At 36.0% G+C, this 14,427-nt stretch overlaps 3 protein-coding genes across 4 annotated transcripts; 1 reads left to right on the top strand and 2 right to left on the bottom strand.

Annotated features, from left to right (window-relative positions):
• Nucleotides 1-354: 354 nt before the first annotated feature.
• LOC107476937 (histone-lysine N-methyltransferase family member SUVH9) lies at nt 355-6,720 on the top strand. 2 transcript variants are annotated; one of them, XM_016096898.3, is made up of 3 exons: nt 355-2,979; nt 5,138-5,215; nt 5,979-6,720. In XM_016096898.3, exon 1 carries the CDS (start codon nt 529-531, stop codon nt 2,914-2,916), a length of 2,388 nt encoding a protein of 795 aa, XP_015952384.1. In that variant the 5' UTR covers nt 355-528; the 3' UTR covers nt 2,917-2,979; nt 5,138-5,215; nt 5,979-6,720. The 2 variants fall into 2 exon arrangements, with proteins under 2 accessions (XP_015952384.1, XP_015952376.1); XM_016096890.3 differs by lacking the exon at nt 5,979-6,720 and having other exon boundaries at nt 5,138-5,747.
• A 743-nt stretch (nt 6,721-7,463) lies between these two features.
• LOC107476955 (putative pentatricopeptide repeat-containing protein At3g16890, mitochondrial) lies at nt 7,464-10,419 on the bottom strand. Its single transcript, XM_016096908.3, has 2 exons — nt 8,301-10,419; nt 7,464-7,685 (listed from the first exon to the last, which is right to left on the bottom strand). The coding sequence occupies exon 1, from the start codon at nt 10,369-10,371 to the stop codon at nt 8,377-8,379; it is 1,995 nt and encodes a 664-aa protein (XP_015952394.1). The 5' UTR covers nt 10,372-10,419; the 3' UTR covers nt 7,464-7,685; nt 8,301-8,376.
• Nucleotides 10,420-11,118: 699 nt separating this feature from the next.
• Nucleotides 11,119-14,202, bottom strand: LOC107476966 (uncharacterized). The gene is made up of 8 exons (XM_016096920.3): nt 13,895-14,202; nt 13,371-13,461; nt 13,129-13,196; nt 12,608-12,680; nt 12,014-12,135; nt 11,833-11,934; nt 11,570-11,669; nt 11,119-11,433 (listed from the first exon to the last, which is right to left on the bottom strand). The coding sequence occupies exons 2-8, from the start codon at nt 13,452-13,454 to the stop codon at nt 11,257-11,259; spliced, it is 726 nt and encodes a 241-aa protein (XP_015952406.1). The 5' UTR covers nt 13,455-13,461; nt 13,895-14,202; the 3' UTR covers nt 11,119-11,256.
• Nucleotides 14,203-14,427: the final 225 nt, after the last annotated feature.

Raw genomic sequence — 14,427 nt, forward strand, 5'->3', positions numbered from 1 at the left:
TAAAATTTCACTAATATATATTTTAAATACATATAATAAAATTATTATTAATAAAATATTTTAAATATTTTTTAATAAATACAAAACTAATATTTTAAAAATTAATTTGTTTTATAATCTTAACATATATCTTTAATACATCGTATTTGTTGATAACACCAATACAAGCAAGACTAGTGGCAATTAGTAATTACTGTTTACTAATAAATAAACAATTAAATATGTTGGTGGGTTTTTTTTTTTTGCAAATTCTCTTTCCTCAATAACTCCAATTCTGAGGTGAAGTGGCGACTCCAACTCCATTTGTCTCATCATCATCACTATTTCGTCACTCAGACTCTTTCCTCTTTACAACATCAAAAAAAAAAAAAATCGCCTCATAACTCATTTTCGGGTCTTCCTTCCTTCTTTCATTTCTTTCTTTCTCTTCTTCCCAAGAGAAACAAGAACTTTAATAAAATGCCTCCAATGTAGCTTCTTTCTTTCTCGTTCACTTAAAACATTTCATTTCTTTTCCCGTTTCAAACGATGGATTCTCTTCTCTCACTCCAAACCCCAAGCAACAACCCACACCCTCATTCACCACCGTTACAACCAACACAAACGCCGTTACTAGTTCCAAAACCAGAGCCTCTCGACGATTTCTTCTTTTCTAATAATTCCCAACAATACCCTCACTGGTTCCCTCACCAACAACAACCACAACCTAACAACAACGAGTTTGAGTTACACGCGCCACCATTCGCGTCTGGTTCTCCAGAAGAACATGAAGACTCCGAGCTCTACAACCACTTCTTCCGAGTCTCTCAGCTCTTCCGTACAGCTTTCTCTGATACTCTCTTCCAAAACGACGCCGTTCCGGAACCCATGACGCCACAATCACAGTCACAGTCGCAGCCGAATTTTCAGGATTCTTTTTCCTATGCTTCTGCTTCTAATTCCCAACCTGAGGCTGAGGCTGAAGCTGAAGCTGAGGCAACGCCCGAAGCGGATTCACGCGCCTTGGTTCCCGTTCCGCCATCTTCGTCGTTGACCGTCGCGGCTCCTTCGAAGCGCGTGAGCAAGAAGAAGGAGCTAGTGAGAGTCTCCGAACTCAGCCTTCACGAGCAGCTTCATTTCCGTGAGGTCGTGAGGCGAACAAGAATGATCTACGACTCGATCCGCGCTCTCTGCACCATCGAGGAAGAGAAGCGCGTCCAGGAGGAGAAAAGAGCTGCCGAGAAGAGAGCTGCCGCCGCCGAGGAGGAGAGGAGAGCTGCCGCTGCCGCCGCCACCGTCGCTGACGCTGTTACTATTGCCGCCGATGAACCGTTCGCTGGATCTGAATCCACCGTTGAATGTTCTTCCTCAGCTGAAACCACCGTCTCTGTTGCCGTGCCAGCTCCTGAATCCGCCGGGGAACAACAATCGGCGACTGACAATGGCGCCGGCTATAACCAGACGGAAACAGTCAACAGGGGCGAAGCTGATGCGAAGATGGCGCGGCGGATGCGGCAAAGAGGGGATATTCGTGCGGCGCAGATGATGAGGATGAAGGATCTTTGGTTGAACCGCGATAAGCGAATCGTCGGAGCGATTCCCGGTGTGTATGTTGGCGACGTGTTCCTCTTTCGGATGGAATTGTGTTTCCTTGGATTGCACGGTCAGATCCAGGCTGGCATTGATTACCTGGCAGCTTCCATGAGCCCCAACAATGAGCCAATTGCAACGAGTGTTATTGTCTCCGGTGGCTACGAGGATGATATGGACGAAGGAGATGTCATAATCTACACTGGACAAGGCGGGCAGGCCATGAATTCCGTGAGGCAAGCCACACACCAGAAGTTGGAGAGTGGGAACCTGGCATTGGAGAGGAGTATGTATCATAATATTGAGGTTAGAGTGATTAGAGGGATGAAGTATGAGGGAGCCGCTGCGAAATCCGGTAAGATTTATGTCTATGATGGTTTATATAGGATATCCGAGTGCTGGTTTGATGTTGGAAAGTCCGGTTTTGGTGTTTATAAGTATAAGCTTGTTAGGGTTGAAGGGCAGCCTAAGATGGGTAGTGCTATTCTTAAAGAAGCTAGGAGTATTAGGAAAAGTGGAGTGGATTTTCAACCAATGTATTGTCTTTCTGTTGATATTTCCAATAAGAAGGAGAAGGTTGCGGTTCGGCTCTTTAATGACATTGATGATAGTAAGGAGCCGCTTTGTTTTGATTATCTTCCGACAACTGTTTTCCCTCCATTTGTGTTTCATCAGAGCGGGACTGCTACTGGGTGTGATTGTATCGACGGTTGTACGGATGGATGCTTTTGCAGTATGAAGAATGGAGGCGATTTTCCTTATAATCAGCAGGGGATCCTTGTGAGGGGGAAGCCTTTGATTTTTGAGTGTGGCCCTTTTTGCAGTTGTCCACCTCAATGTAGGAACCGTGTGTCACAGAATGGGGTGAAGAACAGGTTGGAGGTTTTTAGGTCGAAGCAGACAGGTTGGGGAGTAAGGTCCTTGGACCTTATTCAAGCTGGTGCTTTTATCTGTGAGTATGCAGGGGTTGTTTTGACTAGGGAGCAAGCACAGCTTTTGACGATGAATGGTGACTCGTTGATATATCCTAATCGGTTTTCTGAAAGGTGGGCAGAATGGGGTGATTTGTCTCAGGTAAACTCGGACTATGTGCGTCCATCTTATCCGTCAATTCCTCCTTTGGATTTTTCTCTGGATGTGTCAACAGTCCGAAACGTTGCTTGCTATATGAGCCATAGTTCAAGTCCAAATGTTATGGTTCAATTTGTTCTGTATGATCACAACAATTTGATGTTCCCTCACCTTATGCTGTTTGCAATGGAGAATATCCCTCCACTGAGAGAGCTCAGCCTTGATTATGGGGTAGCTGATGAGTGGACAGGCAAGCTCTCCATATGTAATGGGTGAATTCGTAAGATTCAAGCCCTTCTTGTTTTGCTGAAGCTGAGTTTCAGGCATTGTTTCACTGAGGTAAAGCCATCTTATAATGTGTAACTCGTCTGTTTTAACCATTATCTTTCACTAGATTATGTCATCTGCATATCCATTCTCTGTGCAGTTTCCATTCCAAACTGTTGACTTAATACCATAATCCATAATTCCATATGATAGTGACTTATTGGAATATCATATTAGTATTGTGTTGTTTTCAAACACCTTGAATGTTGGAAACATATTACAGTGAGGGTGATGACTGACCTGACCTTGTTGTCTTTTGAGTATCTTATTGCAGTCTGCGTTGCGAAATGCAAACCCATTATGACTATGGTTGCTCACTGATATATTAACATATTATGCAGTTCATAATTACTTTCATCTGCTTTCCATGGGTGCTATTTTACTGAATATCCCCTTAAAACTTGTTTCACATGGCCAAATGTCCCTTACTGAGTACTGACTTTTCATTCGGTTCCTTTGCAAAATGGTTCGTGTAATTATACCCTCATTTTGTGTTTTGAATTCCCATATTCATGTTGATGTGATTTTAGTATCTGGTGATTTTCTGATTTGGTAATCATTCTGTGCCTAGATTGTTTAATTATCAACTTAGTTTGTTAGTAATTTGTGAAGAGCTTTACTATATTACCATTGTCCATATAGTCTGTCTCTCTTCCCAACATAACCCTCTTTATCATAACAAGTTTCTTAATATACATATGTGTAGCCAACAAGAACGTGTTTGGCTTATCAAATAATGAGTAAGTTTTTATAAACCAATATTAGGCCTTTACTTGACAATTGAAGCTCTTAGAAAATTCATTGCTTGACACAACCCATTGCTTGACACAACCCACACTTGGATATTACCATTATCTATCAAACTAGGAATTTGAGTCAAACCTAACTTGGCATTCTATAAAATACAACAAACTATGCTTTTCCTGCCAGGAAAGGTTGGATACATTTGTGTTTGTATAGGACCTATTCATACTGAAAAAATGCTTGAATGGACCACTAACTATTATTCCTTTTTAATGCTAGTAGAAATTGCTTTGATAGAGACATCCTCCTTGGAAAGATGCCATTGTGAATCAATTCTCTTAAAATTTAAATTGATTAGTAGAAATGCATGCATGCCACTGCAGAAGAGTCTTCTTTTGGGCTTTGGTGTCCAAGGAGGCCCCAAGCCATACTTAATAGGTGGTTTCTCTTCTAGCGGCGCAACATATATGTGGTCGTTGTTGGCATCCTTCTCAAAGATACAAATGAACGAAATAGAAAAAAAAAAAGTAGAAAAATGGACTTATTCTACCCTGGCATGCCTTTGTTATAAATCTTGGCACCTTTATGAACTTTTCAAAAGTGTAAGTTAACACTTTGTAAAACAAAAAAATTCTTGTGCTTGTGTTACTTTTCAAAGTTAAACCGTGATTTTCAAAATTAAAAATTTTAATATAAATTTATATATTAATGAATAACCAAATATATTCTTATTCTTTATTATATTTATGTCTATTATAATTATTTTAAACTTTAAAAGTGATCTCACCAAACACTATTGTTGTAACTTAGGCTTTTTAAAAACTACTTTTATTTTGTTTTAGCAAACATAACTCTTACGACTTTTGAAAAAACAAAAAAGATAGGCAACTTTCGAAAAGCACAAGCTTTACCAAATCTCCCTTAAGTGTCAACTTCACTTTTTTGGATTCATTAAAAAATTAATGTATTTAGACATTTTGAAAAAGGGACTATTAAAACACAGTATTCTACTTTCTAGGGTAACAATATTTTGACCATGTCTACCAAGCTTTACACACAAGTGAATAAGTTCTACATCCTTCTCTTTCATTAGGTTCTATTATTGAGCTCTACACGATAGGAACTCTGGATCCTGGATTGTTATTTTCATATATTTGGTAGGTCAATGTACTTAAAAATGAAAAAAAGGGTTTAAGTGGGTTTAATCATTGGATAATCCAGCAACCCAACTTAACTCTGAAATGCATAATTTATAAAATTGTCAGGTAACTGGGTCGGTTTATTGTTTTTAACATTGTTCATAATATTGTATCTATTTGTCTCTGGCCTTTGTGTTTAATTAACTAACCGAGTTTAGATTGCACATGTACTTTGCACTAGGCTTAGTAATAGATACTCACCGACTCATTCTTGTATTTGTTTGCAGACTTAGCTTGATTTTCAGAAGGGTTCAACGTACCCAGATTTGCGGAACCATTGGAGGGCTTGCTTATGAACCCTTAGGGTACCGTAAATTGCGTAATAGCTATATTACATAATGGTTTTATCTAACTTCTGTTGGCCAATTCATGGCCTTTTCTGCGTGGTGAAGATCAGGAAATAGTGTTCCTCTGCTTAACTGGAACAAATCTGAAATTATACTCAGTTGCTGCCATCATTTATTCTTCGATACCTGGTTTTTGGCAAAATATTTGCAGATCTTGTCACCACCCAATTCTAGGAAGTAGTTCGGCTTTGCTAACCTGTTTTTGTCATTGTATATAATGTAAGTTCAAAGCTTGTACAGGGATGATACTAGTGGTTGGCAATGATGGATGAACAGAATGCAGCAAATCTAATTAGTTTTAGAAACAATGGGTTAGCAATCTGGTATCTATCATCATAGGCTCCTGGGTACTTTTGACCCATAGAATATACTGTAGATATTTCACCTTGAATTTTCATTTTGTTTTTGTTGATTCCGAGTTACATGTTTGTTTGATGCATTTAAATGACATCAGAACACACTATGCATGTTGAATACTGTTGTTTGCTTAGAGTTGCTTTAAACTTTAAATTGAGTATAGTGGCGTATTGCCAATGGTTCTTAGGAAAAGTATATGATAAAATGGATAGATTAGATTTATTATAATTTATAAGGCCTCAAGAATAGTTGCAAGCCCTTGACATGGTGCAGAAATATATTTTTACCATATTTGTAGTATAGCTGCTTCATTCTTGGTTCAAGCATATTTGGTGACCCATTGCCATTAAATTTTTATTTGTAGGTGGGAAAGTGGTTTCACGCAAACAATAATGTGGCTTGGAAGATTCTTTTAACACCAAATTTGGGTCATTATTGCTTAGGGTCAAAGTAGATTGCTCCTGTCACCTGCTTTTATGACATAAATTTGGTTTTCTTTTCTTTTCAAGTTCTTCCCCTTATTTTTTAATTTATTTATTTACTTATATGAATAATGTTACACATTCAAGTATTTTTGTTAATCAAGTCTAATTAAGTTGGTTTAACATCAATAAAAATTAGTTATAGGTAGTGTTTCGGGGCTTATCTGAAACTGGATGATTGGGCTCAAATGAAAGGCCCAAATGTTGAAGGATGGTGGTCTTCGACTAGTTCCGTTCGGAACCGCCGTTTGAATTGTACGTATGTGTTTGAATAGATGGGGGGTGGTACCTGCAAGACATTCCGATGTCTAAGTCAGCAAGGAGTTAAGTAGGTTTAGAGTATTAGAACTAAGAGGTATCGAATGTGCCAGGGTATTTATAGAAGCTGAGCCAATAATCACCGTTGAAGTAGTTCCACTTTTGATGGTGAATAATAGTCTTCTTATCTTAGGGTTGTTAAGATCTCTAGAGAGATTTACGGAGCCCGTTGACTCCGACCTCTTTGTGGAGGTCGGATTGGCAAGAAAGACCAATCTTTTAAATTGAGCCTTTTAACTTAATTTGAGTCTGATTTATCATTTGGGCCAGAATATGAACATGTAGTATTATTTCAAATTCCATTGTTTAACTTAATTAGACTTTATTTATAAAAAGATTTGAATATGTAGTATTAATGTATTATTCTACTTATGTGTAGAGGAAGTTACCGGATCCTTTCCCCTTATAATGATACAAAGCACTAAACTCTGAATATTAATTTTATGATAACAGTTTCTGAACATTGAATTAAAATATTGAATCTATTTTTTTAGTTTGGTTTCTTTGATGTCATTAACTTCGATGAATGTAAATTCTGTAACTTAGATTTATAGTTCGTACTTAACTAGCAGAACTACCTTGAGAGCAATTTATTGCATGCCACCAAATGTAACCAAAATGTTACGAGACAAGATAACAAAGAAATAATTTTGTTGTAAACATTATCCTTATCACTCATTCCCTTTCTCAATAAAGTAAAGTGCCCTTCTAGGCTTTTACCTAACCACCCATTTAACTTTGACAAAAGCTACAACAAAGATTAGGTATGCATTCGTTCATTTCTATCAAGGCCAGATTAATCAATATGAAATGTATTTCAATTCTTTAACCACTAATTAGGTGTATTAGTCGAATATTTTACGAGAGGATTTAATTACAATGACTTTATTGGAATAATAAATTTCACAAGCGTTTACTGGCCGATGCTACTGTGGAAGCAATATTCTTATTCACTTTATTTTAACATTTTCTTTAATCAAAATTTCTGCACTAAAGCATATTTAAAAAAAATCATCATTAGTTTACTTAATTAGAGTGTTCATGGCCGCTACACCTTTTAAATTAAGAGGTTACAATTTACATGTTATATTTTCGAGCAGATTATAAGTTTAAGTTTAACAATATCATGATTTTAAAAGCTTACCTAATCTCTGTAATTTCCATTTTCTAAGCTCAAGCTGCTTCAAGAAAAGGCAAAGTTTCATTCATAATCCTCAAAACCAAGAATTTTAGTAATATCACAATCCAATTTCAGTCCAGCAGATTTCAAGCTGAGAGAAAATTTAACCGTTAAAGCATATCTAATCAAGTTGCAATAACAATAAAAATAGAAAAAATAAAAAATAAAAAATAAAAAAAATCTCAATCTGTTGTTAAGGGGTAACAATATGTATAATAGATATATAAACAAATTAGATTAGCTCCATGGTTTCCCTCAAATGTTCTCTCAAACAAAATAAAACTGAATAACAACCAGTAAGCTTTGTCGAACTAGGTAGGGTCGACTATATGAATCACATATTGCCACAATGTCCAATCATAATCATATTTGTGTTTATACCATCTATATATATATATAAATCTCTCTATAAAAGAAAATGAAGATCCATCTTAAACCCAGCATTTTCAAACAAGATCAGTATAACCTCCCTAAAACTCAATTTAAAAAGTAAAACTCCAAATTAGTTCCCAAACTTTTTTTAGATTATGTTAGAATTAAATGTTAAACATATAAGCTCCTATTAACATTTTAGGTTGCTAACAAAGATATCACCAAAATCCAAATAGATTCTATTTAGTTATCAAGTTAATTCACCCTTCCTACTTCAATTGATTTGATCATTTTATTTTCTTAACAAATAATCGAAAGAGTATCAAGAAGGTACCTGTCTGGCAATAATACATTCCATGTAGAATGCTCAACAATAGCAGCATCTCAGAAACTTGGCGAAAAAACCGACTCTATGAATTGAACACAGGATTCAAGGACATTCCTTTCTGTCTGCATTTTTCTGCAATGTTTTTTGCGTCTTCGAAGCAGTCTTGCTGAACCAGTTTTTTAATAATTAAATTACATACATAAGAATCAGGAGGACAACCATTTGCCTCCATCGAGTAAAACATCTTCTTCGCTTCCTCTAATCTCCCGGACTCCAATAGTGTTTCTATAAAAGCACTGTATGTGTAACTATCGGGATTTAAGCCAGATCTTGACATCGAAACAAACAGCTTTTTGGCTTTCTTAGTGTCATTCATCCTACAAAAAATTTGAATTAAAGCATTATAGGAGTATGTGTCAGGGCTTATTCCTTCCTCTTGCATTCTTCTTAGAAGTTTTGTTGATCTTGAAACATCCCCAATTGCACATAAAGACCGGATCAAGATATTGTAAACAATGGCATTTGGATTGATGCCCCACTCAATCATCTCATTAAAGCATTCAAAAGCCTCCCCAGTCCTGTTTATTCGACAAAGTCCATCAATTATAGAACTAAAAGTAATGATATCGGGTTTGAGTCCAGTTTTCAAGAGCATCTCCAGCAGCTCTTTTGCCTTGGCTATAGCTCCATCCTTGCAATGGCCATTAATGAGGGTATTGAATGTCACAAGGTTTGGGGTGAATCCCTTAAGCTGCATGTCTCTAAAAATCGCTGATGCACGATCCATCATTTTGGCTCGGCAGTAGCAATCAATAATCATGTTATACACATAAACACTCGAAATAAGACCATCCACAGTCATTTGATCAAAGATTCTATCCCCTTCCCCGCTCTGTCCGTCCTTGTATAAGGATTCAAGAAGTGAAAGATAAGAATCAACCCCCGGTTTCAAACCTAGTTTTCTGAAACTTTCAAACATCTCACAAGTATCTTTAAGATTTGCTCCTTTTACCAAACAAACCATTATGACATTGACAATGGAACTTCCAGGGACATAGCCTCTTGCTAGCACTTTCCTCAAAAACACAATTACATTGTTCGCCATCGACTTATTTGTCAGGCAATACAAAATGGTATCACAACCTAACTTAAAATGGGTAGGCTCCCTTTCAAGAAAATCAGATAATAATTCAAGTGCCTTACTTGTATCCTCTATACATCGAAAAGTCCCATGAACTAATGTCCTAACCGTGGCCTCATTCGCACTAACTCGACTCTCCTTCATCGTATGAAGAACTCGGAAGGCTTCATCAACCCTCCTTGCATTACAAAACCCATCAACTAGTATTGTATAGGTGAAAACATTAGGGAAATGCCCCCTATCCTTCATTTGCCTAATCAATCGAAGCGCCTCATCCACCACCCGCTTCTGGCATACACCATGAATGAGGATATTGTAAGTGATCCGATCCGGGGTGCAATTATCCGCCGACATCTGCTGGAACCTCAAATAAGCCTGATCAATCGAATTCGACTTCACCAATGCATCAATTAGTGCATTATACAATCTAGTACTAGGGCTAATCCCCAAGAATGAAATTTGCCCAAAAACATCACCACAATATTTGGCCAAACCAAGCCTACCCCAACTCCAAAACAAGACACACAACAATTCCTCGGACACCCGAAAACCGGAATCAGAAACATCCTTAATCAAATCAGCAGACAAAACAACAGGGCCATTCCTATAAAGAGTGTTCCCTAATACCCTATGAAGTGTTTGATTATTTGCCAAAGAGGGGTTTGCAGCAGAAACCCACGTGTAGAACCTTATGGAGTGTAAAGGGTTATCTTGATTCTGAAAAATGCTTACAACAAAACGAGGGTTGAGTAAAGATACCTTGTTTTTGGAGAATTCGTGTTTGAGCAACAAAGCCCAATCGGTTCTGGAAAGTATGCGAGCGATGTAAGAGTGATCAATGGGTGGAGAATTTGAGGGTTGACTCGCAGAAGAAGAAGATAGTGTGTGTTTGGGAGGTGATGGTGAAGAAGAGAAGCGTCTCAGTCTCACTCTCATATTTCTTCCCTCAACGAATCAACCAACTTCTCTCTGCACAGTGGCGCCTTTAACAGGACAATGATATGAACAACGACCATGTTATATTTATACCAAAATTAGTCACTAATATAATTTTTTTTAATCACATGATTGGAGAATTGATTTAAAATCACAGGTATATCTAACTCAAATTATATATAAAAAAAAATGTTGATTCTATAGAATATTTATATTTTCTATTTACTTTTATATATTCAAATAATATATTTCTTGTCTCCTCATTTAAATAAGAAAAATTATTTTTTCTCAATCTAAATGTACCGAAATGAGTGCCAAATTCTAATTATTTAAAGAAAAATCGAATTCCATACATTATTGGCCTGAATTATAGGCGTTCTACGTTACAAATATTTCAATAATAGATAATTTACAAAATATGATAGCTTAAGTATTAATCAACTATTGTGTATAAAAATACATATTTAATATTTCATAAAACATTTTTATTATACTACTATAAGCAAATTTAACTATCAATCTGTCACAAGTTTCATTATTTTATTATGACGTATTTTATTATTTTAGTAACTAATTATTTAATTAAAAAATTATGTATATCAATATGTATAAATATACATAAATAAATAGTGATCAATTTAGTGCCTAATTTTTAGTGTATATAAAATATTTTTTATAGTAACATCAAAACGTTTAACTGACTGAAAATCATAAACCAAAATTGAATTGACTTAAATATGTGAGATATTTAAAAAAATAAAACATTGTTCAATCATTTACTAAGCAGAGAGACTAACAAGTACAAATATATATAAGTGCATGATGTCCTGAAGAAAAGGAACTTTACATTTTAGGGAAGGTATAATGTATAGTCATTTTCATATATTAAGTGACACGGATTAGAAGTATAACCATGACAAATACACAAGTCATTACAAACAGGAGCAGCCAAGTGAAGCAAGAAGTCTTGGAACTCTCTGAGAATATTGCTGTTGCTCGCACATTGGCGCGGCCGGTGCTTGCCAAGCTATGCTCGATGGCTTTCTCAGTCGAGTCGAGTATCTGCGACCCAAACCACAAACAATAATACATCAACTATATGCAATGGCAGCATTCTGTTAACTAGATTGGTGAGAAAATGATCAATTTAATTAACGGTTATAAAACTCAGACCAAACTGAATATGTGAAAATTAGACCTTTTCAGTATTTTGTAGAGATTGATTCATCATGAGGCTACTCTCTTTGAGTTGCTTTGCCAGCACAACCATCTCATCAGTCAAATCCTCTTGCAACTTTCTGCAAAGAATAAAAGGAAGATTAATTAAAAAAAAAATAAGGAATATACAACAACATAACATAGACTTTGAGTGAAAAGGTGTAAAGGTTATGGACTCCCCAAACCGCAATACCAAAATCCAACATAACATAAATTTTAAATTACAACCCAATTAAGCAATACCTGTGCTTTTCAATGTGTGCATGAGCCGCGGCATCCAATTTTACAGGTGAGTGACCAGTCTCGGCAGGCTCATGTGGTCTATCTTCAGAACTTGGGGCAGGTCTGTTTGATGAATAAAGATAAGTAACAATAAAACAACCTACAAACATATATGGCTGCAAGAAGGCACTGTGGGGCTTACACAGATCTTCTTCTTAATCCAGAAGAAGGAGAAAGAGGAATTTGCTTTTTGGCCTCTATTTCAGAGCGGTTTTCTTTATCAGTGGTCCTTTCAAAGTTGTTATCAGATTCTTGTACATCAGGCTGAGAAAAAAGAGTAGCAACGTCAAGTGGTTAATATGACAATCTGTCTATTCCAGCAAGATAAAATAGGATATACAGAAGAATGGTAAACAAATCAAAAGGAGCTCCATTTTCTGCCACATGATTCATTCCAACCAAGTGATGAAATTCAAGCAATGAAGTGTTTATATACACTTTTCATACTATGTATTTTGATTTTCACCATTGTTCAAAAAAGCCCTTGGTGTTTATTTAGCTGAGTAGGTAGTAATTATAGAGCATAGTTAAATTATTCAGAAATTTAGAAATTAGAACCAAAGTGAAAATGAGAATTCCTTTCTTTATCAAAAATTCAAATGTGCAAATTCCATCTTCATATAGTTTGAATTTCCATCTTTTGTTGGAACACAAAAAAGGAACTTTATAGGTAGCGTCCAAGATTTTTTCAGTCCAATATCTCCCTGAAGTAAAATAAGAGATTAGAAATACACACCTCAGAGTTAACCAGTTTGGATGCAATGGCCTCAATCTTCACTGAATACTCATTTATTGTAGCCTTTGAAATCCTACATGACCAGAGTCAGACACAAACACTAATCCACAATATTCAGGAAAAGGAACACATAAATGTATCAGGAATATAGTAGCTTTTATTAATAATAAATTACCAGTTTTACTTTTAAACATAAACAATGTTCAAAGTGAGTCATTTAGATTACTATTGTATAAGGCGTCTTATTATGCTAGGCACAATATTGGGCCACACTCATTCTTGGTCATGAATATTAGTAAAGAAAGAAGTATTGAATACTAAATATATTATATCTAGTCTCCTTCCATCTAATCCTTAGAATTTCAGCAAGTTCTGGTATTCCTATATTTAAACCCAAGTGAAGGACATGAAAGGGGGAAAAATGATGTTCTGACTTATGAATAGACAATGAAGTTACTTTGTCTCACTTATGTCTAAGACTCTTAAGTATAAGAAATTGCAAAGCAAATGTAGTGCATTACCTCGGTAAGCCTTCTGGTGTCTTCTCTTCAGCCAATTGTTCCAATTGTTCCCGCAAGGTAGCTACATACTGCAAAGTCAACAAATGATCATTTTACATTTTACCACTTTCCAGAGTCAGCAAGAAACTAAAAGTATATTTCAAGAAAACTAAAGACAATAACAACTTACAAGCTTACTGAGATAAACACAACCTCAATATTAGTAAAATTAAAGAGTGGAGGCTTATTTCCTTCAAACTTACATGAACAAGTTTTGCCTGGTTTTGTTGCTGAGGTGCAGCTGCAAGCAACCTCCTCAGGTTAACTTCCGTTTTACTGATTCCCATGAAAATCCTGTAGCATTTTAGTACACAAACAAAATTAATTACCTTCACCAAAAAATTCTAGAATTTCAATCCTCCACGTTCTTCAAGTAAAATAGATCAGATCTTAGACTAGGGTTGTACATATAGCTTTCTTGGTCATTCATGCAAGATCTAATGGTCTAAATTTGTTCCTATCACTCGCACTCGCATATAATTTCAACAAAAAGCTTTGCACAAAATACATATAAATCACTGCATTGAAATAATTTCAACATGACTATCTCAGGATTTTCTTACACTTATCTATTACTCTTATTGGAATTTCTACAGGCCTTCTAATGACATAACCAAAAATCTCCTTTACACCAGACAGAACAACAATTGAGGGTTTCTACAAAATCTAGTTTGCAAAAAGGGTTTCAAAACACAAATTTGAAAAATCAATTCAAATCTCAACAAACCGTGAGAGGAAGTCGATGTTGCGTCTTTAGAGTTTCAAATTGTTAAAGACAGCAGCAGCGGATTCATCAGTGTTGGGTGAATGAATGCGATTCCAGTGATGGTGGCTTAGATCTGGAATGGAACGTCTCCTGTGAGGAACTTCAACAAAAGAAGGGTATGACGGCGGACGGAGGAAGCGGAGGTGGTGCGATTTTGAGGTGCGGAGAGAGTGCAAAGGGTGCGGTGGCCGGAGATGTGCGTAGCATGTTACAACGGAGTCAGGAACCCGGGATTTGACATGGGATCAGGGTATTTTTGTCATTTTATAAATTTTACTAAGACCATTTTTAAACAGAGAATTCATCTCAATTCTTATTTATGGCTTATTTGTTATAAAAAGTAACTCCAAATCAATTTTTGCGTTATAAATAATAAATAAAAACTCAAAATATCTCTCTTCTTTATTAGGAAAAACTAATTTTAGTCTTTATTATGGTTTTACTTAATTAATTAATTAAAAAAATTAAAATTAATATAACTATTTTTTTGAATA

This window comes from Arachis duranensis, unplaced genomic scaffold (assembly GCF_000817695.3).
Source record: "Arachis duranensis cultivar V14167 unplaced genomic scaffold, aradu.V14167.gnm2.J7QH unplaced_Scaffold_165934, whole genome shotgun sequence".
Classification (NCBI taxonomy): domain Eukaryota; kingdom Viridiplantae; phylum Streptophyta; class Magnoliopsida; order Fabales; family Fabaceae; genus Arachis; species Arachis duranensis.